This window comes from Argentina silus (assembly GCF_951799395.1).
Source record: "Argentina silus genome assembly, chromosome: 17".
NCBI lineage: Eukaryota > Metazoa > Chordata > Actinopteri > Argentiniformes > Argentinidae > Argentina > Argentina silus.
The window spans coordinates 499,234-521,226 of NC_139671.1; the positions used below are offsets into that span (position 1 = coordinate 499,234).

The 21,993-nt window shown below is 50.0% G+C and overlaps 2 protein-coding genes across 6 annotated transcripts; one reads left to right on the forward strand and one right to left on the reverse strand.

Annotated features, from left to right (window-relative positions):
• Window positions 1-109: 109 nt before the first annotated feature.
• On the reverse strand, window positions 110-3,782 carry abracl (ABRA C-terminal like). The gene is made up of 3 exons (XM_083688322.1): window positions 3,689-3,782; window positions 2,858-2,923; window positions 110-1,781 (listed from the first exon to the last, which is right to left on the reverse strand). The coding sequence occupies exons 2-3, from the start codon at window positions 2,916-2,918 to the stop codon at window positions 1,597-1,599; spliced, it is 246 nt and encodes an 81-aa protein (XP_083544448.1). The 5' UTR covers window positions 2,919-2,923; window positions 3,689-3,782; the 3' UTR covers window positions 110-1,596.
• A 2,527-nt stretch (window positions 3,783-6,309) lies between these two features.
• Window positions 6,310-21,839, forward strand: reps1 (RALBP1 associated Eps domain containing 1; the record flags this gene model as incomplete). 5 transcript variants are annotated; one of them, XM_083689454.1, is made up of 17 exons in its annotated part: window positions 6,310-6,980; window positions 9,816-9,939; window positions 10,881-11,074; window positions 11,182-11,356; window positions 11,806-11,870; window positions 12,799-12,961; window positions 13,313-13,376; window positions 13,545-13,699; window positions 14,221-14,342; window positions 14,816-14,896; window positions 15,674-15,761; window positions 16,925-17,026; window positions 17,968-18,040; window positions 18,160-18,361; window positions 19,362-19,535; window positions 19,679-19,771; window positions 21,684-21,839. In XM_083689454.1, exons 1-17 carry the CDS (start codon window positions 6,828-6,830, stop codon window positions 21,837-21,839), a joined length of 2,184 nt encoding a protein of 727 aa, XP_083545580.1. In that variant the 5' UTR covers window positions 6,310-6,827. The 5 variants fall into 5 exon arrangements, with proteins under 5 accessions (XP_083545580.1, XP_083545582.1, XP_083545583.1 ...); XM_083689456.1 differs by having other exon boundaries at window positions 21,687-21,839; XM_083689457.1 differs by having other exon boundaries at window positions 14,819-14,896.
• Window positions 21,840-21,993: the final 154 nt, after the last annotated feature.

Sequence of the window (21,993 nt, forward strand, 5' to 3'; positions counted from 1 at the left end):
CCGCAGTGACACCTTAGTCCTTAAATCTGTATTACATCATCAACAAGAGAGGCCACCTTCTCGACATGTAATGGTTATGAACCCCAGTAATGCACCCAGTAGTCAGCAAGACATTTCCAGGTGTATTTTATTCTTCCATAGTACAGAGAGGACAGTGGATTTGACGCAGACATGCAGGACAGTTATGTAGGTAATGCAGAATATCGTGTTATATGACATCGATCATGAAATGTAGCAGGCATCAGGAATTGCAAAGGTTTTTCTTTATTTTCAGTGTATTCCACAGTAATTCAAATCTCCATTGATCTCTTAGGAATGTCTTGTTATTGCCAATAAGACAATGATGGCCTTTGGAACTGCACTTTGATCACATATAATGTAAAAGCATTGGTTTATACCAGAGGAAACACCTGTGTTAGTTCAAACAACCACACAGGTGTTTGAACTAACAACCAAACACACACACACACACACACACACACCACTTTCTTGAAGAGTTACTATTGCTTCCCATGTTATGTTTCATATTTTTCTCCCCAAACACAATAAGATGTATTGCTTCCTCTTTGAATAGTAACACCGTGCATGGTCATGTTCAGGTCATGGTCATGGTCATGGTCATGTTCATTCACACGTCTGGCACACAACACGGACTGAGGTGCACCGTTGAATGTTGCAGACAGTAAGGTAATGTCATCTGCGCTTCCCAATCAGGTAGAAAAGAGAACATTCAATACATAATGTGTCTTTCTGCAACATGACAAACATTGAATACTTAAATCAGTATCATTTCATACAACAGGGACTAACCTAATGCTTCCATAACTTAACACTAGAACTGGAATGAAGGAAAATAAATCTTTTTATGAAAAGCCTAACAAACGTGTCCTAAATCAGCCATCTAATTTCAGCCAACGGTTCATTAAACACATTTGGTTGCGTTGATTGTGTCCTGAGAAACATTACAAAACCAACTTTTCATTTGGCACAAATCTCCCTGTAACAAATCAACACTACTAGGAATTGCACAAGACATTCATTGGCTTCTTCCCCCCTGCTTATCCTGAAGGCAAAGGTTTGTATGATGGTCAAGAAAAGACATTATTGCAAACATATAAAAGCTTGAATATTAAGTAGTCAACTGCTAGACACTAGCATGAATACAAAATCTATATGTGCAAAGGTCTTTCTTGAAACACTTGGAATCAAAGTTTTTCTCTAAAGGAATTGGTCAAATAATGTCATACAAAGTCCACAAGAGGTAGCAGAATGACCGTGTAAACAATAGATGAAATTTGCCATTTGGTGACATCTCTGTTAGGGTCTGAAGGGTTTGTTTTGGGCTGTGTTTCGTTGTTATTAACAGGTGTATTTCATATTCTAACCTTTATAAAATACTCCGTAAACATTATGAAAAATAATATTCCAATGCGATATACAAAATGTTACATTCTTTACCTGTACATGTTTGTGTATGTCCTGAAAGTCTTATCAAAATTGACATTTTCGATGCCTGCTCAGATTTAATAGTAATGCCTCCAAGAAGCCCTATGATGATTGGTCACCTGAATACACTCACACACACCTCCACCTGCATCATTCCTGTAACAGCACCACCTCTACGTCGTCATGGACACCTTGCAGGAGAAGCTCTCCTTGGAAGGTGACGATCTTCTTCTTCTTGGCGGCCCTCAGCGTCCCGACCAGAGCTTCAAAGATGTTGGCGCAGCGGTCGTCGTTGAACAGGACGCCGAACTTCACGCTCAACTTCCCGTCTGCATCTGTCAGACGTACCGGGGGTTAGAACCGGAAACCTGGCATCATACCTTTACTTTTTATTACTTTTTACTTAAGTATTACTTATTGCTTTATTACTACCTTATTATATTGTGTTGTTGATTTATTGATTGTTGTTGTACGAGGAGCTACAACACTATTTCACTACATCACTTACGGCTGTGTGTGATGTACGTTACCAATACAATTTGATTTGATTAAAGTCTTAATCGAGCACAACAATGACACCTTCTTAATCATTCAGTATCTTACCACCACATTTAAACAACCTGGTCATACCCGGCTCTGCCCCCACAGCCTCTACTCTGGTCATACCCGGTGTCTGCCCCCACAGCCTCTACTCTGGTCATACCCGGTGTCTGCCCCCACAGCCTCTACTCTGGTCATACCCGGCTCTGCCCCCACAGCCTCTACTCTGGTCATACCCGGCTCTGCCCCCACAGCCTCTACTCTGGTCATACCCGGCTCTGCCCCCACAGCCTCTACTCTGGTCATACCCGGCTCTGGTCATACCCGGTGTCTGCCCCCACAGCCTCTACTCTGGTCATACCCGGCTCTGCCCCCACAGCCTCTACTCTTACATACACTATGTCCTGATGTACAGATGAGCAGGCCTACAAATATAAAGGGGGTCAAATGTGGATCAAGCTGAATCCAGCCGTTCAGAAATAGACTGCAGCAGCTGAGGTGCATACAAGGACAGCATGTCTGTGTAAACAAACATGGCCGCTCCCCCAGTACCAGCCCCAGTCCAACACAACTATTGAGGCCATGAGGCAGTGGGTCTAACGGAGGAGGTTCTGATTGGGACCAGGCTGAGACTGAGGTCCAGGAACAACCCGTCGTTTCAATACTTTCAAAATGCATCCTTCCTTCCTACCTTCCTTACTTCCTTCCTTCCTTCCTTCCTCACTTCCTGGGAGGAAAATCACTGATCTAACTGTGATTGGGTTGGTCAAAGCAAGCGTTTCATTGCATCGCTTCCACCAATCCAATTCATGTCAGATTAGTGATTTTTACAGTATTCAAAACGAGGGTCCTGTAGTAGTTGGATGCTCACCTTTAGTGCCAAGGCGTTGGATCTCCTCCACAAGCAGGGATATTTCATGTTGGACATTCATCGTTACTAGAAGTGAAACAAACACATTATTATAGGTTATTATGAATGACGTAATGACTCCAAGTAATGTTGCATACTGATCCCAATGCTTTAAGTCTCAGGCATTATAACAGCAGGCAGGAATGAGGGGATCCCAGATGTTCTGTCCTCTATGGAGGGGGAGGGTGTTGGTGGAGAAGAGGCTTGATAAAGACCCAGATCTCTGAAAGAACAAACTGTTCTATTCTCCATGGAGAACAGTTGATCATATTGTGTTGCTACTTGGACATCATTTCTCCTGACTATTTCGGACAGTCGCAAAACACTGCAGGTCCTAACCTCCGTCCTGCTGGGACACGGGAAACGATCAGTAGAATAAATCAGTAGAATAAATCAGTAGAATAAATCCGTGGCAGATTGTTGCCTGTGACAACAGGAGATCGGTCCCGTCTTTACATATTCATGAAGTAGCAACGATGCGGAAGTAGCTGTCCGCGGCACCCACGGCCCAGGGACTTACAACCAGAACCCAGACGGTTTCATCCGTCTGTGACCCAGTCATTACCTGACCCGATGAAGATATTCTAGATATTCCTGTTCAAATCATCCATTCTACTTGTATAATAAAGGCTCAGGAGGGACGGCGCACCGCCGCCGGCGGACAATGGAACAGAAACAACATGGTAGACGTTGAAATGGAGCGTAAAGCGATAAACTACCATCCAAATGACTCGTCCTCTTCCACCAGATACTGTTAATGTGTGATTATATTATTATACTATATATATTTACCTGATTAGGAGACAGATCAGATGTGTGATGAGACGCCGCCGACCGAAGAACCGGAAGAGAGGAGACGACGATCAGACCGGGAGGGGCGGGGCTGTGACGTCACTACACCCCTCCCCCGCCAGTTTGAATCATTTGTCATCAGAACCTCTTTTATATATATATATATATTATAATATAGTAGACTTTAATATGAAGTTCGTTTCATGTTTTATTTGATAGATTTTATAGCAGGCAGATAATCAGTCAGTCAGACAGACAGAAAGACAAGCAGGCAGACAGACAGACAGACAGACAGACAGACAGACAGACAGACAGACAGACAAACAGGCAGACAGACAGACAGACAGACAGACAGGCAGGCAGGCAGACACAGACAGGCAGGCAGGCAGACAGACAGGCAGACAGGCAGACAGACAAACAGACAGACAGACAGACAAACAAACAGGCAGACAGGCAGACAGACAGACGGATAGTTTGAATGTGGAAAATGTGTGATTCCTTCAGAGCTGTCTCAGACTCTATAAGTCTTAAGCATATGAGAACGGTAGAAAGATAAGACATTATCTCCAGGGACTGATCACCTGACACAGTTCATCATTGCTTGTTCAAGCCATCTTTATGACTGTCATGCTATATTATTGGTCTTCCAGAAAACAGACACACTGCTCTTGTAAAGTCAATGCCAGTCTGATTTGATCACTGCCAACCAATGTGTTGCCATGGCAGTCATCCTCAGATTGGATCTAACTGCGGTGTCAGTAGTAATAGTTGGGACAGTGAGATGACAACTTTTACTGTACAGTAACAGCGTTCTTGTAAAGTCAGTGTCAGTCTTATTGGATCAGAGCCACATTCCTCTTCAAAAACCGATGAGGGGTTTTAGTCATAGTTTTTTTAACTATTTAGTAATAGTTAGTAATAGTCTTCTGCCATAGATTGAAGACCCATCTCTTCAGGCTACATCTTAACGGTCCCTCCTAACACTACCCCCCCAGTACTAACCATAACCCTAACCCTAGAGACCTTCACCCCCACTACCCCCCTGTACTAACCCTAACCCTAGAGACCTTCACCCCCACTACCCCCCTGTACTAACCCTAACCCTAACCCTAGAGACCTTCACCCCCACTACCCCCCTGTACTAACCCTAACCCTAGAGACCTTCACCCCCACTACCCCCCTGTACTAACCCTAACCCTAAAGACCTCTTCATCCCCACTACCCCCCTGTACTAACCCTAACCCTAGAGACCTTCACCCCCACTACCCCCCTGTACTAACCCTAACCCTAGAGACCTCTTCACCCCCACTACCCCCCTGTACAAGTTTCTCTCCTGTTAATAAAAAAAAGTGTATTTGTTGTAAGTTGCTTCGGATAAAGGCTCAATGCCATTAATGTCCATGTAATGTAAATGTAGATGTTGATGTAATGTAGATGTAATGTAGATGTAATCATGTAGACAGTGAGATGACTGACAGATGTAGGTGTAGGTGTAGGTGTAGTTTGGACAGTAAGGTGACTGACAGATGTAGGTGTAGGTGTAGTTTGGACAGTAAGGTGACTGACAGATGTAGGTGTAGTTTGGACAGTAAGGTGACTGACAGATGGAGGTGTAGGTGTAGTTTGGACAGTAAGGTGACTGACAGGTGTAGGTGTAGGTGTAGTTTGGACAGTAAGGTGACTGACAGATGTAGGTGTAGGTGTAGTTTGGACAGTAAGGTGACTGACAGATGTAGGTGTAGTTTGGACAGTAAGGTGACTGACAGATGTAGGTGTAGGTGTAGTTTGGACAGTAAGGTGACTGACAGGTGTAGGTGTAGGTGTAGTTTGGACAGTAAGGTGACTGACAGATGGAGGTGTAGGTGTAGGTGTAGTTTGGACAGTAAGGTGACTGACAGATGGAGGTGTAGGTGTAGGTGTAGTTTGGACAGTAAGGTGACTGACAGATGGAGGTGTAGGTGTAGGTGTAGTTTGGACAGTAAGGTGACTGACAGATGGAGGTGTAGGTGTAGGTGTAGTTTGGACAGTAAGGTGACTGACAGATGGAGGTGGAGGTGTAGGTGTAGTTTGGACAGTAAGGTGACTGACAGATGGAGGTGTAGGTGTAGTTTGGACAGTAAGGTGACTGACAGATGGAGGTGTAGGTGTAGTTTGGACAGTAAGGTGACTGACAGATGGAGGTGTAGGTGTAGGTGTAGTTTGGACAGTAAGGTGACTGACAGATGGAGGTGTAGGTGTAGGTGTTGTTTGGACAGTAAGGTGACTGACAGATGGAGGTGTAGGTGTAGGTGTTGTTTGGACAGTAAGGTGACTGACAGATGGAGGTGTAGGTGTAGGTGTTGTTTGGACAGTAAGGTGACTGACAGATGGAGGTGTAGGTGTAGTTTGGACAGTAAGGTGACTGACAGATGGAGGTGTAGGTGTAGGTGTAGTTTGGACAGTAAGGTGACTGACAGATGGAGGTGTAGGTGTAGGTGTTGTTTGGACAGTAAGGTGACTGACAGATGGAGGTGTAGGTGTAGGTGTAGTTTGGACAGTAAGGTGACTGACAGCCTGTCCTGTTGACATGTGTCATCCGGGTCCCGGAGGCGGGCTGACGTCACGGCCAGAGGAATGGCGGCCGTGCCTGATGGAGGAAGAAGCCCGAAGAGCTGAAACTTTCCTTCTGAAGCCTCCGACGCGGACCCAGCCTGCTGGACCGGCACGCAGCAGGCAGAGCCAGCATTCCCCTTCATCTCTCCTTCGACACGGACGTCCGGACTCCGGCTGGACTAGTCCTGACTTTGAGGCTAGTTTCGTCTCCGGCCAGCTAGCCGCGGTAGCATGTAGCAGCAGCGCCCGGTCGCAGGCCAGTCCCCCAGAACGTGTGTCTGTGAGGGAGAGAAGTCAGCAGGTCAAACCCACTCCTGCTGATGCGATCACGACTCGCTACATCACACCGCGACTTTCACATTTCGGTGAAACATCAAACTGTGGAGGGAAGGGAGACACTCGCTAGCCTGCAAGCCACAGAGCAAGCTAAGCTAAGCTAAGCTAACCAGCAACGTCGCTCTTCTCTCGCCCTTTTTTGGGGGTCCAGTTCTAGTGAGGCTCATCTACCGCCGGTTCGACCCCCCGATCGCCGGACTTCTCTGCCGTCATGGAAAGTCTAACGTTGACAGACGTGGAGCAGAAGTATTACTCAGACTTGTTCGTGTATTGCGACACGGACAACACCAAGAAAGTGGCTTCCAACGGCAGAGTTCTCGACCTGTTCCGGGCGGCCCAGCTACCGAGCGAGGTGGTTCTGCAGGTTGGTACCGACCCAGTTCTGCTAGCCCGGCTAACGACACGTATCTGTCTGTATGGGACAGTGACAGGGACCGGGCTGGTCGTGTGCGGCTCTGCCCTGCCCTGCTGACACACCTTCCCCAGGCTAGCTCACTTAGCAGAATGGGAAGTTGGGCTCGTAGGGAGCTGGGACGGGGTTCGAACCCTCTGATCTGGCCTTAGTAGGCTCTGTCTTCTGGGGGTCGTTCCATGTTACATGGTGAAACATGTCTAAAGGGCTACACGTGTTTGTAACAGCAGGTTCTGGTGGGGTGTGATCTGTGGCCCGGTCCAGGGTGCCCTCCCCCCGGCAGTGCGTGTTGAAGCAGTGGAACCGAATGTCCCGTCCGGGACGGTTCATACTTTCCATGCTGGATTTGCTACAAAGTGTCGACATTTGGACACGACGTTATTAACAACCTGATTGTAGGTCAGAGGAGTGAAGTATACCTGCATGCATTCATGACAGACACCCTACTTCAGGATTAAAATCATGCTGTATATATATATATATATATATATATATATATATTATTTTTTTTGGGGGGGGGGCTGAGTCCTGTGTTATTGTCTGTCAGTAGGTGATTCCTTTAATCGTTAATCGTGTCGGTTAGTGATTGACTGAGCGACCGACCCAGTGAGGTTCCTCCTGCCGCCCGTCCTGGTCGGATCCTCTGGTAGGAAGGGGTGTGACGGATGACTCATACTTCCATGAGAGTTGATTCAGCACTTACTGTCTTCCTCCATTTGATGCTTGTTTACACTTTCGCTGCCCTGATTCTCTGCCCTGGCCTTCTCCTTCAAGTGTGGACTTGTGTACTTTGCCGCAGGTGTTTAAAAGCACAGTGTTGGTGAGCTGTAAGAGATATGGGCCACACTTCAGGGAGAACGGGGGAGGGTTTCAAAGTTTCAAAGTTGTATGGTCATGTACTAGGCAGGGGAGGCTGGTGGAGGTAGAAATCGGAGGACAGGCTCATTGTAATGCGTGGAATGGGATGAGAAATGGTAGAAAAACACACATGAGGAATGACATCAAAACACGTGTGTTTGATACTGTTTCTTATTCCATTCTATGCATTACAACGAGCCTGTCCTCCGATTTGTACCTCCGCCAGCCTCCCCTGGTACTGGGATACAGGGGAGTGTATGACAGTACAATGAAACTCATACTCTGAATTGGGACACAACCACTGTGTCTTCCCTCATCTGTGGGCCTACTGACCTCAACAGATGACTGTTTACCCTGATACCTGCAGGACACCAGCAGATATACAACCTTCCACCGTAGATTGAAAACCCGTCTCTTCAGGCTTTCTTTCTATCTTAACAATCCCTCCTAAAGACCTCTTCACCCCCACTACCCCAATCCCTCCTAAAGACCTCTTCACCCCCACTACCCCCCTGTACTAACCCTAACCCTAGAGACCTCTTCACCCCCACTACCCCCCTGTACTAACCCTAACCCTAGAGACCCCTTCACCCCCACTACCCCCCTGTACTAACCCTAACCCTAGAGACCCCTTCACCCCCACTACCCCCCTGTACTAACCCTAACCCTAAAGACCCCTTCACCCCCACTACCCCCCTGTACTAACCCTAACCCTAAAGACCTCTTCACCCTCACTACCCCCCTGTACTAACCCTAACCCTAAAGACCTCTTCACCCCCACTACCCCCCTGTACTAACCCTAACCCTAGAGACCTCTTCACCCCCACTACCCCCCTGTACTAACCCTAACCCTAAAGACCTCTTCACCCCCACTACCCCCCTGTACTAACCCTAACCCTAAAGACCTCTTCACCCCCACTACCCCCCTGTACTAACCCTAACCCTAGAGACCCCTTCACCCCCACTACCCCCCTGTACTAACCCTAACCCTAACCCTAGAGACCTCTTCACCCCCACTACCCCCCTGTACTAACCCTAACCCTAAAGACCTCTTCACCCCCACTACCCCCCTGTACTAACCCTAACCCTAACCCTAAAGACCTCTTCACCCTCACTACCCCCCTGTACAAGTTCTCTCCTGTTAATAAATAATAAAAAACATAAAATAATAATAATTCTGGCATTGTGACTGCCTATGGCCCCTGGTCTGAGCGTTGATGACTATCTAATGATGACTGATGGATAGATGATTCACTTACTTAAACAAATGTATTTGTTGTAAGTCACTTTGGATAAAGGCGTCTGATAAATGCCGTAAATGTAAATGTCTATCAGGATTGAGAAATAGAGCTTTTTTTTTGCCTTTTTCAGTATAAAATCATACAAAGCCACGTGAAAAGATGAATAGAAGAAACAGATGTGATGTAGATGAGGTGAGATGTGACGGTTCTGGTGTTGCTCGGGCAGTTTAAAGTTTTGACTAACCTCTTTATTGAAAAATGTGTTTGTTTTTCTTGATTGTGTTTTATGATGTTGTAATTTTGGTCTCACTGGGACTCCCTGCTAAAGTAGGTCTTTATCAAGGCAGCCCTGAACATTTCAGACTGTTGTATTGTGACGATGTTGCTGACCGCTCTTCAGACAAAGCAACAGCTGTCTCCCTGCACTGAGAGTTCAGAGACACTGTGACCTTGGAACACCCCCCCGATCATCACCCCTGTCCTCCCCCACCATCACCCCTGTCCTCCCCCACCATCACCCCTGTCCACTTTTCTACAGAACCAAACTGAACCAGACAGAGTTTCGCTCCGTTTCAAGCAGAATTGTGTTAGTCTGGTACCAGGCCCGGGAACGAGACAGAACTGTTGTTTAGCGATGGCCACGTGAGGCGGGTGTTGTTGACCGGGCCTGTGCTTCGTGTCTCCTCAGATCACAGAGCTCTGCGGCGCCACCAGACTGGGCCATTTTGGACGGAGCCAGTTCTACATCGCGCTGAAGCTCATCGCTGTGGCCCAGTCCGGGCTGCCCCTCAGGGTGGAGAGCCTGAACTCTGGTGAGTACACGCTTCCAGAACGTACAGCCAGCGCTCTAGAATGGGGAGTGGAGAATCTAGAACGTTCTGGAACAGTGTAGAGATTCTGAGCTGACTGGCGGGTTTCTGGGGAGTCTGTGGCTGACTGTTTACTGGTGTGTCTGCCGTTGCCGTGGCGGCAGTTAAAAACAGGTAGTCTAAGGCAATCTTCACAGGAAGTAGTCGTTGTCATGTGTTCTACACAATGGCTCATGTTTGACTTCAAACATTGCAACAGGATTCACTTCCTCTCACAGTTATTTCATAGATATTACCCATAAACTCTGATTATTGTTGTTATATATTACACATAAACTGCACATCATATTTAGGACACTGAACAGAATCTGCACTTTGAGATGAGATTCTGTTACTGTACTGGGCCGACCCGAACCGTACTGGGCTGAATCAGAGACTTTATCTTCACACTCTCCCTCCCAGCAGTGGTACAGGAACTCTGGTGGAGGTGAAGCCAGTTCAGCCCAGTTCAGCCCAGTTCAGCCCAGTTCAGCCCAGTTCAGCCCAGTTCAGCCCAGTTCAGCTCAGTTCAGCCCAGTTCAGCCCAGTTCGATCCGGTCTGGTTCAGCAGTGTGAAGAGGCCACTACTAGTCACCCAGGCCACATGTCTCATCAGACTCCATGAATGAGTTAGAGAGAGAGAGAGAGAGAGAGGGAGGGAGGGAGGGAGGGAGGGAGGGAGGGGGGTGTGGGCAGGCAGGAAGCACATACAGCCCTGGTGGGCCGGAGACACAGGAGAAGAATAGAGACAACAGGAAATGACTAACCTCCAACTGGAGCGCTGGGGAGGTGGGGGTGGGGAGGAGGAGGAGAGAGAGGTGGACAGAATCTGTCCATCATCAACACACACAGAGAGTCCTGTTAATTAACTGTGTGTGTGTCTGCCTGTGTGCCCCCCCCCACAGTGAAGGACCTGCCCCTGCCCAGGTTCGTGGTGGGGAAGAACGAGGCAGAGCCCCGTCACATGGCGCCCTACTCCGACTCCGACCCCCAGGGTCCGTACGCCGGGGTCATTCCCAGACCCCCCGGCCGCGGCCAGGCCAAGAAGGGGTCCGCTCACGAGGTCATCCAGCCCTGCGGGCCGACCCTAGAACCTCAGGTCAGACCCACACCTAGCTCACTGCTTCCTGTTGGCTCACTGCTTCCTGTTGGCTCGTTGTGACTGTTGTCTCGTTGTGACTGTAATCTCCTGTGTTTCCGTGGCAGCAGCCTGACTCCACGTCTCCGGTGGTCTCCCCCAACCAGTCCCCCCCCTCATCGCCCCCCCCCTGGAGGAAGCAGCATCAGCGGCAGGCCAGCGGGGGCCCCCAGGAGAGGCAGCAGGCCGGGGGGGCCGGGGGGGCCGTGGCTGGCTGGACCCCCTTCAGAGAACCACAGTCAGGTACAACACCATAGGCTAGGCAGCAAGGCTATGTCTGATTGGCTGTCACTGTCAGTAAGGCTATGTCTGATTGGCTGTCACTGTCAAACCTCAAAACGAGGATTAAACAGTGTTTGGATGTCAGTCGAGCTGAACTCACAGTTTCAGTGGTAGAAGTATTAGCTGTTTCAGTGGTAGAAGTATTAGCTGTTTCAGTGGTAGAAGTATTAGCTGTTTCAGTGGTAGAAGTATTAGCTTTCACCAGGGAGAAAACAACATCATCATCATCTAAGGTCAAACTCATTCAGGGCATTCTAGAGTGCCACGGGTGACTTCATTCACCAAAAATAGTGTGACTCACCTCTCCTCTCCTCCCTCACCCCCTCCCCTCCTCTCCTCTCCTCTCCTCCCTCACCCTCTCCCCTCCTCTCCTCTCCTCTCCCTCCTCTCCTCCCCTCCTCTCCTCCCAGGTCCGGTGGTGTCAGGTGACGGGATGTGGTCTACCCACTCTCCTCCTCCGGTTCAGGAAAGCTGGGTCAGTCTAACACACACATACCAGGGGAGGCTGGCGGAGGTAGGAAACGGAGGACGGGCTCATTGGAACACATGGAATGAGGAATGGTGTTTGATACCACGCGTGTTTGATACCATTCCTCATTCCGTTCCATGCATTACAATGAGCCTGTCCTCCGATTTCTACCTCCACTAGCCTCCCCTGAGAAACAGATACTACTCCAACGACCTCTGTCTGTAGGGGTTGTGTGTTTTCAATGTAGCGTCCCCTTAGAGAACTGCATACAGCGGGCCCAGGTCAGGCCCAGGTCAGGACTGGGTCAGGCCCAGGTCAGGCCCAGGTCAGGACTGGGTCAGGCCCAGGTCAGGCGCAGGTCAGGACTGGGTCAGGCCCAGGTCAGGCGCGGGTCAGGCGCGGGTCAGGACTGGGTCAGGCCTTTAGCTGGGGTTTGTTCTGTCTAAAGAAGCAGCATGTCTGTGGGTCGGCCTGTCTGGGGACCAACGCTCGTTAACCTAATCTTCTTTCTCCAATCCTCTTAGTGTTTTTGAGTCCTTCCACATTTCACAGTCTGCATGTCTGTCGGGAGGCGTCCTGATGCTGTTTGACGCTCTGCCTCAGCTCCTCACTTCATTCCGGGGGATTCGGGTGTTTTTGTTTCAGTAATCATCTCTGCAAACATTATCAAAACGTTACCACACATCAAAACAAAGTATTTATCATAAACAGAGAGTACAGCCGTAGACGGGGCGATGAAATGCTTTGGGCAACAGTGCAACAAAATAATAATAATCATAATAGTAATAATAATAATAATAACCTGCATGGCAGTGTTGACATCACTCTCTGCTGCCTGTCTCACCTCTTCCAAGGATGTTTTCAATCTCCTCCCCTCTCTGTTTCTGATTGGTTCCCCTCTCTGTCTCTGATTGGCTCCTGTGGCCGACCATAGGAGAGCGCCACGATGCGGACGGTGGCGTCGACGGCGATAACCAATGAGATCCAGAGACAGTCGAGTGGCTACGAGGACCCGTGGAAGATCACGGAGGAGCAGCGTCAGTACTACATCAACCAGTTCAAGACCATCCAGCCCGACCTCAACCGCTTCATCCCCGGTGAGCAGGGAGGCTGGCGGAGGCTGGGGGAGGCTGGCGGAGGTGGACATCGGAGGATGGGCTCTTTGTAATGCACAGAATGGAATGAGGATTGGTATCAAACACGTGATACCATTCCTAATTCTGCTCCATGCAGTTACAGTGGTTACAGTGGTTACAGTGGTTATCAGTGACAGTGGTTACAGTGGTTATCAGTTACAGTGGTTACAGTGGTTATCAGTTACAGTGGTTACAGTGGTTACAGTGGTTATCAGTGACAATGGTTACAGTGGTTATCAGTTACAGTGGTTATCAGTTACAGTGGTTACAGTGGTTATCAGTTACAGTTTATTCTCTTTTTCTGTGTTTCAGGTTCTGCTGCAAAAGAGTTTTTCACGAAGTCAAAGTTGCCTATTCTAGAACTGTCACACATCTGGTGAGTGTCATCATTCGCTGTTCATTCCTCAGGTCCATTCCAGTCACACCGTCCTCCATCCAAACATAAACCAGCTTTTTCATGCTGATTGCCTTGTTTCTTCTCCTTCTTCTTCTTCTTCTACGTCTTCTTCATCTTCTTCTTTCTCCTCCTCCTCCTCCTCTCCAGGGAGCTGTCAGACTTTGATAAGGATGGAGCGCTGACTCTGGATGAGTTCTGCGCTGCGTTCCACCTGGTGGTGGCCAGGAAGAACGGCTACGACCTTCCAGAGAAGCTTCCAGAGAGCCTGATGCCAAAGCTGATCGACCTGGACGACTCTGCAGGTACCACCTCTCCTCCTCTCTCCTCTTCTCTCCTCTTCTCTCCTCTCCTCTTCTCTCCTCCTCTCTCCTCTTCTCTCCTCTTCTCTCCTCTCCTCTTCTCTCCTCCTCTCTCCTGCTCTCTCCTCCTCTCTCCTCCTCTCTCCTGCTCTCTCCTGGACCAAGGCCTTGTCTGTGATCTCTGCTGTTGATTCATGGAGAATATGAAGAATTGAGAGTGGTTGAAATGTATGTGATACTTTGCTGGAAGTGTCCTCATACGAAGGTTGTTATGACCTAACCCTAACCCTCATACGAAGGTTGTTATGACCTAACCCTAACCCTCATACGAAGGTTGTTATGACCTAACCCTAACCCTCATACGAAGGTTGTTATGACCTAACCCTAACCCTCATACGAAGGTTGTTATGACCTTGTGTCCATGTTTATAGCACCTTATTGATGAAGTCATAACCCTTCATAAGAGACTGTGTGTGTCAGGTGACGTGTGACCTCTGACCCCTGCCCCTCCCGTTCCGTTGCAGAGGTCCCAGACCAGGCTCCAGACGTGGGGTACTCTGGGTCGCCTGTGGAGGTCCCCCCCTCCCTGCCCCCCTCCCTGCCCTCGCTCCACCAGACCTGGCCGGAGATGACTCAGAGCAACGAGGTTGGACGCTCTACAGCCCCCCCAGCCCCCCCCCCCCCTACAGTCTCCCCCCCTTCCCTCTACAGCCCCCCCTCCCCTCTATAGCCTCCCCTTTCCCCTCTATAGCCCCCCCCCCCATCTACAGTCCCCCCCTCTACAGCCTCCCCCCTCTACAGGCCCCCAGTCCCCCTCCCCCCCTACAACCCCCCCCCACAGCCCCCCCAGTCCCCCCCCCCCACACAGCCCCCTCCTACAGCCCCCCAGTGCCCCCCCTCTATAGCCCTCCAGTCCCCTCCCACTCTACAGCCCCCCAGTCCCCCCCCCCCCCCCTCTACAGCCCCCCCAGCGCACCCCCCACCCTTCCCCCATGGAACTTCACTTCCTGTGTGCCCAGTCATGTGACGGTTGTGTTGTTGATGTGATGATGTCATGGCGTGATGATGTCATGGCGTGATGATGTCATGGCGTTGACTGTGTCTCTGCTCTGTGTCCAGCAGTGGGAGACGTTTAGCGAACGCTCGTCCAGCTCACAAACTCTGACCCAGTTTGATTCTAACATTGCACCAGCCGATCCTGTAAGTCCAATCACCTAGTTCTGCCTGTTTCAGTATTAATGGTGACATTAACCCCCCCTCCCTCCCGCCCCCCACCCCCACATTTCCAGATCTTTCTCCTAGTGCATGCCTGTTCTCAGTGTGCAGCTGAGAGGCCGGTGGAGGTAGAAATTGGAGGACGGGCTCGTTGTAATGCATGGAGAGGAATGTTTTGATACCGTTCACTATTCCGTTCCACGCATTCCAATGAGCCCGGCCTCCGATGTCTGCCTCCGCCAGCCTCCCCTGCGGTACACAGCCTCCCACAGAGGTGGCCGTGGTTGGTTGGTTGTTGCTTGCTCAGCTTTTCTGGGTCTGTCTCATGCTTTTGTTTCTGTTTAATACGATGATTCAGAATGACATTGTGGAGCTATATTCCAGATATGCTCGTGATATGAAATATACATGAAATATGTTTCTGATGTATCTTCAGATTTCTTGATCTGCCAAACTGCCGAAAACTGCCAAAAGCCTATAATAATATATGTAATATGATTGGTGGAGGTAGAGATCGGAGGACGGCCTCATTGTAATGCATGGAACGGAATCAGGAATGCTATCAAACGCATGTGTACCTGACCTTTAACCCTGACCTCCGACCCCTACAGGATACAGCATCTTCCACCCGGTCCCCACCAGGATGACCCCTGACCCTGACCTTTAACCCTTAACCCTGTTCTCTACAGGATAGAGCCATTGTCCACCCTGTCCCCATCAGGATGACCCCTGACCTTTAACCCTGACCTCTGACCCCTACAGGATACAGCCATCGTCCACCCAGTGCCCATCAGGATGACCCCCAGTAAGATCCACATGCAGGAGATGGAGCTGAAGAGGACCGGCAGTGGTGAGTCTCCTCCTCCCTCTCCTCTACCTCACCAACCGCCACAGAGGTCCGGAACCCTCACCACCCACAGCGCCAAGTGTTCTATGTGGTGTTTACCTAGCAACAACACTTTGATTGGCTACGAAATGAAGCATCATTTATGCATTTTCGGTGAGTAAAGTCACCCGTGGCGCTCTGGAATGATGACGATTTGGGGACTTTATTCACCCTCGGCGCTGAAGGAGTTAAAGACGCTGTAGTATTATCCTTTCATGGTAGAATTCTGTCCTCCATATTTGTTTACATTTGAGACTCCCGGCTCAAATTCGGTCAATTCCAGAATAAAGGCAGCCTGCGTCGGTTTGGCCCGGGCCTCCGTAAACGAGTAAACAACCGTGACCGTTGAGAAGTAGCAGCAGAGATGTCCATCAGCGCCCTCTCCTGTCTGGAATGGACAGTACCGCGGGGTTCTCACCAGGGTTCTGAACAGCACGGCGCTGAATTGCATTATCAAAATCACGACTCTTTATTCATGTCAAAATGCGCAAAAAATGCTGAATTCACTGAGGAACATCATAAAGTTTTACATTTACATTTTAGACATTTAGCAGACGCCTTTATGCAAAGCGACTTACAACAAATACATTTGTTTAAGTGAGTCATCTGTCCATCAGTCATCATAAGACAAAGTAGTCCACATAATACCCCAGAATGACAAAGCCAAAACAGGTTTTTAGAAATGTCAGTAAATTTATTAAAATTGAAATACAGAAATACCTCATGTACATAAGTATTCAGACCCTTTGCTATTAAATGCTCTTAAAATTAGCTAAAATGCAAAAACGTCATCGACAAATCACTCAATAAGTTGAATTGATAGAGTAACTATCTGTATTAAACTATATATTTAGTAACGATCGAGTCACTATCATTACTAAATCTATCGTTTCATCTGCCTTGAAATGTTTAGATAGTGGAGCCGCCAAGTTCTCAGCGTGGTGCAGAAACATCCTGACATTCTCTGAGGAGAACCCTGGGATTGTAGAGAGGGTTCTCTGAGGAGAACCCTGGGATTGTAGAGAGGGTTCTCTGAGGAGAACCCTGGGATTGTAGAGAGGGTTCTCTGAGGAGAACCTTGGGATTGTAGAGAGGGTTGATGTTGTTGTTGTTTATCTGTGGTTCAGAGCACACCCACCCGACCAGCCCCCTCCTGACCAGTCCCCCGGAGCTGTCTGAAGAAGCCCAGCTGGCCTCCTCCCTCAAGTTTGTAGCTGCCAACACTGTAGGTACGTATGTCACCTGACGCCCCAGGGGGCCGTAGGTGGGGACCGTAGGTAGGTGGGGGCCGTAGGTAGGTGGGGGCCGTATGTAGGTAGGTAGGTGGGGACCGTAGGTAGGTAGTAACCGTAGGTAGGTGGGGGGCGTTGGTAGGTGGGGACCGTAGGTAGGTGGGGACCGTAGGTAGGTAGGTAGGTGGGGACCGTAGGTAGGTAGTAACCGTAGGTAGGTGGGGGCCGTTGGTAGGTAGTAACCGTAGGTAGGTGGGGGCCGTTGGTAGGTGGGGACCGTAGGTATGTTGGTAGGTAGGTGGGGACCGTAGGTAGGTAGGTAGGTGGGGACCGTAGGTAGGTAGGTAGGTGGGGACCGTAGGTAGGTAGGTAGGTGGGGACCGTGGGTAAATACCTCACCTGACGCCCCAGGGGACCGTAGGTAGGTAGGTGGGGACCATAGGTAGGTAGGTAGGTGGGGACCGTGGGTAAATACCTCACCTGACGCCCCAGGGGACCGTAGGTAGGTAGGTGGGGACCATAGGTAGGTAGGTGGGGGCCGTAGGTAGGTGGGGACCCGTAGGTAGGTAGGTGGGGACCGTAGGTGTGTAGGTAGGTGGGTAGGTAGGTACGTAGGTAGGTAGGTAGGTAGGTAGGTAGGTGGGTAGGTAGGTGGGTAGGTAGGTAGGTGGGTAGGTGGGTAGGTAGGTAGGTGGGTAGGTAGGTAGGTAGGTAGGTGGGGACCGTAGGTAAATACCTCACCTGACACCTCAGGGATGCTGAGACTGGAGCCTAGACTCACTCAAGAACATCTCTCATTAGCCTGATTGTCATGGTGTTGTTGTGGTGTTGTCATGGTGGTGTTGTCATGGTGTTGTTGTCATGGTGGTGTTGTCATGGTGGTGTTGTCATGGTGGTGTTGTCATGGTGTTGTCATGGTGGTGTTTTCTCTCCTGAAGGAGATGGCTATAGCAGTTCAGACTCCTTCACTTCGGATCAGGAGCCAATCACATGTGTCGTAACAAGACAACGGTGAGATGTTGTCCTCTCATTGGCTGGATTATAAACAACTATACAGTGTATGGATATGTTTATGTAAGCTTTATTACTAGCAACTTACGTGTGTGTGTGTGTGTGTGTGTGCGTTGCAGGTCTCATTCGGGGACGTCTCCTGAGGGCCTGAAGGTGGTCGCGGCCCCCCCTCCCCCCCCTCCCAGACCCCACGCCTCCCACTCACGCTCCTCCTCGCTGGACATGAACAGAAGCTTCGCCACGGCACCCCCTGCTGGTCCCCAGCAGCCTGGCGTGGTCGCCTACCCCCCCGCCGTGCCTCCCAGACCCCTACCTACACAGGTAAACAACCCCCCAGACCCCTACCTACACAGGTAAACAACCCCCCCCCCCCCCAGACCCCTTCCTACACAGGTAAACCCCCACCCCCAGACCCCTACCTACACAGGTAAACCCCCCCCCAGACCCCTACCTACACAGGTAAACCCCCCCCCCCCAGACCCCTACCTACACAGGTAAACAACCCCCCCCCCCCCCCAGACCCCTACCTACACAGGTAAACCCCCCCCCCCCCCCCCGACCCCTACCTACACGGGTAACCCCCTCCAGACCTCTACCTACACAGGTAAACCCCCCCCCAGACCCCTACCTACACAGGTAAACAACCCCCCCCCCCCCCCGACCCCTACCTACACAGGTAAACCCCCCCCCCAGACCCCTACCTACACGGGTAAACAACCCCCCCCCCCCCCAGACCCCTACCTACACGGGTAACCCCCTCCAGACCTCTACCTACACAGGTAAACAACCCCCCCCCCCCCAGACCCCTACCTACACGGGTAAACAACCCCCCCCCCCCCAGACCCCTACCTACACAGGTAAACCCCCCCCCAGACCCCTACCTACACAGGTAAACAACCCCCCCCCCCCCCCCCCAGACCCCTACCTACACAGGTAAACCCCCCCCCCCCCAGACCCCTACCTACACAGGTAAACAACCCCCCCCCCAGACCCCTACCTACACAGGTAAACCCCCCCCCCCCCCCCAGACCCCTACCTACACAGGTAAACAACCCCCCCCCCCCCCCCAGACCCCTACCTACACAGGTAAACCCCCCCCCAGACCCCTACCTACACAGGTAAACCCCCCCCCCCCCCCCCGACCCCTACCTACACAGGTAAACCCCCCCCCCAGACCCCTACCTACACAGGTAAACCCCCCCCCCCCCCCAGACCCCTACCTACACAGGTAAACCCCCCCCCCCCCCCCCAACATCCGTCTGTCATTGTCTAAGTCCTCTCATGCAGCATTGACCCCCCTGTTCTCTGACCTTTGACCCAGACCTCGGGGGGCCACGGGGGGCACCGTTCGGAGGGGGAGGGGCTGGCGGTCCACGCCGCCACGTCGCCCCACCAGATCCCAGAGCAGCCAAACTTCGCTGACTTTAGTCAGTTCCAGGCCTTCGCCTCGGACCCGTCAACAGACGACCCAGAGAAACACCCTGAGACAGCACAGGTGACACACACACACACACACACACACCTTACACACCTCCAGCCCCTCCCCCCTGGGGTCCATTTGGGATACAGCACTTCTGTCACATCAGTCAGCAGTGCTCTGTTATGATAAAGGTGTGTGTGTGTGTGTGTGACTCACAGACAGAGAAGTGTGTGGAGACAGCAGGTCCGTTGAGAACAGTGAAGAGTGACAGCCAGATGGAGGAGAGAGGAGGAGCAGCATCCATCATCTCTGTATGTACCCTAACACCTTACCCAACACCTTACACCCTACCTAACACCTTACCTAACACCTTACACCCTACCTAACACCTTACACCCTACCTAACACCTTACCTAACACCTTACCTAACACCTTACCTAACACCTTACACCTTACCTAACACCTTACACCCTACCTAACACCTTACCTAACACCTTACCTAACACCTTACACCCTACTTAACACCTTACCTAACACCTTACACCCTACCTAACACCCTACTTAACACCTTACACCCTACTTAACACCTTACACCCTGCTTAACACCTTACCTAACACCTTACCTAACACCTTACACCCTACTTAACACCTTACCTAACACCTTACACCCTACCTAACACCTTACCTAACACCTTACACCCTACCTAACACCTTACCTAACACCTTACCTAACACCTTACACCCTACTTAACACCTTACCTAACACCTTACACCTTACCTAACACCTTACCTAACACCTTACACCCTACTTAACACCTTACCTAACACCTTACACCCTACTTAACACCTTACACCCTGCTTAACACCTTACCTAACACCTTACCTAACACCTTACACCCTACTTAACACCTTACACCCTACTTAACACCTTACACCCTACTTAACACCTTACCTAACACCTTACACCTTACCTAACACCTTACACCCTACTTAACACCTTACCTAACACCTTACACCCTACTTAACACCTTACACCCTACTTAACACCTTACCTAACACCTTACCTAACACCTTACCTAACACCTTACACCCTACCTAACACCTTACCTAACACCTTACACCCTACCTAACACCTTACCTAACACCTTACACCCTACTTAACACCTTACCTAACACCTTACACCCTACCTAACACCTTACCTAACACCTTACACCTTACCTAACACCTTACCTAACACCTTACACCCTACTTAACACCTTACCTAACACCTTACACCCTACCTAACACCTTACCTAACACCTTACACCCTACCTAACACCTTACCTAACACCTTACACCCTACTTAACACCTTACCTAACACCTTACACCTTACCTAACACCTTACCTAACACCTTACACCCTACTTAACACCTTACCTAACACCTTACCTAACACCTTACACCTTACCTAACACCTTACCTAACACCTTACACCCTACTTAACACCTAACACCTTACCTAACACCTTACACCCTACCTAACACCTTACCTAACACCTTACCTAACACCTTACCTAACACCTTACACCCTACCTAACACCTTACCTAACACCTTACACCCTACCTAACACCTTACCTAACACCTTACACCCTACCTAACACCTTACCTAACACCTTACACCCTACTTAACACCTTACCTAACACCTTACACCTTACCTAACACCTTACCTAACACCTTACACCCTACTTAACACCTTACCTAACACCTTACCTAACACCTTACACCTTACCTAACACCTTACCTAACACCTTACACCCTACTTAACACCTAACACCTTACCTAACACCTTACACCCTACCTAACACCTTACCTAACACCTTACCTAACACCTTACCTAACACCTTACACCCTACCTAACACCTTACCTAACACCTTACCTAACACCTAACACCCTACCTAACACCTTACCTAACACCTTACCTAACACCTTACACCCTACCTAACACCCTACCTAACACCTTACCTAACACCTTACACCCTACCTAACACCTTACCTAACACCTTACCTAACACCTTACCTAACACCCTACCTAACACCTTACCGAACACCTTACCTAACACCTTACCCAACCTAACACCTTACCCAACCTAACACCTTACCTAACACCTTACACCTTACCTAACACCTTACACCTTACCTAACACCTTACCCAACCTAACACCTTACACCTTACGCCCCCAGCAGGCCAAAGGAGGAAGTGGGCCTCTGGCCCCGCCCCCCAAGCCCATCCGCAGACGGCTGAAGTCTGAGGACGAGCTGAGACCAGAGGATGAGCACCCTCCCAAGACCACCATCATCAACACTGTCCTCGCCACACAACCCTCTATACCCAGGTAACACAACCCTCTATACCCAGGTAACACAACCCTCTATCTACACACCCCTCTATCTACACAACCCTCTATACCCAGGTAACACAACCCTCTATCTCCTGAATTTCCCCCTGGGATAAATACAGTTTCTATCTATCTATCTATCTATCTACAACCCT

Excerpts from the sequence above, each read along its gene's own strand:
- abracl (XM_083688322.1), bottom strand. The coding sequence starts at position 2,918 with ATGAATGTCCAACATGAAATATCCCTGCTTGTGGAGGAGATCCAACGC. Across the intron at positions 1,782-2,857 it reads CCAACGCCTTGGCACTAAAG|ATGCAGACGGGAAGTTGAGC; the intron begins GTGAGCATCCAA and ends TACGTCTGACAG.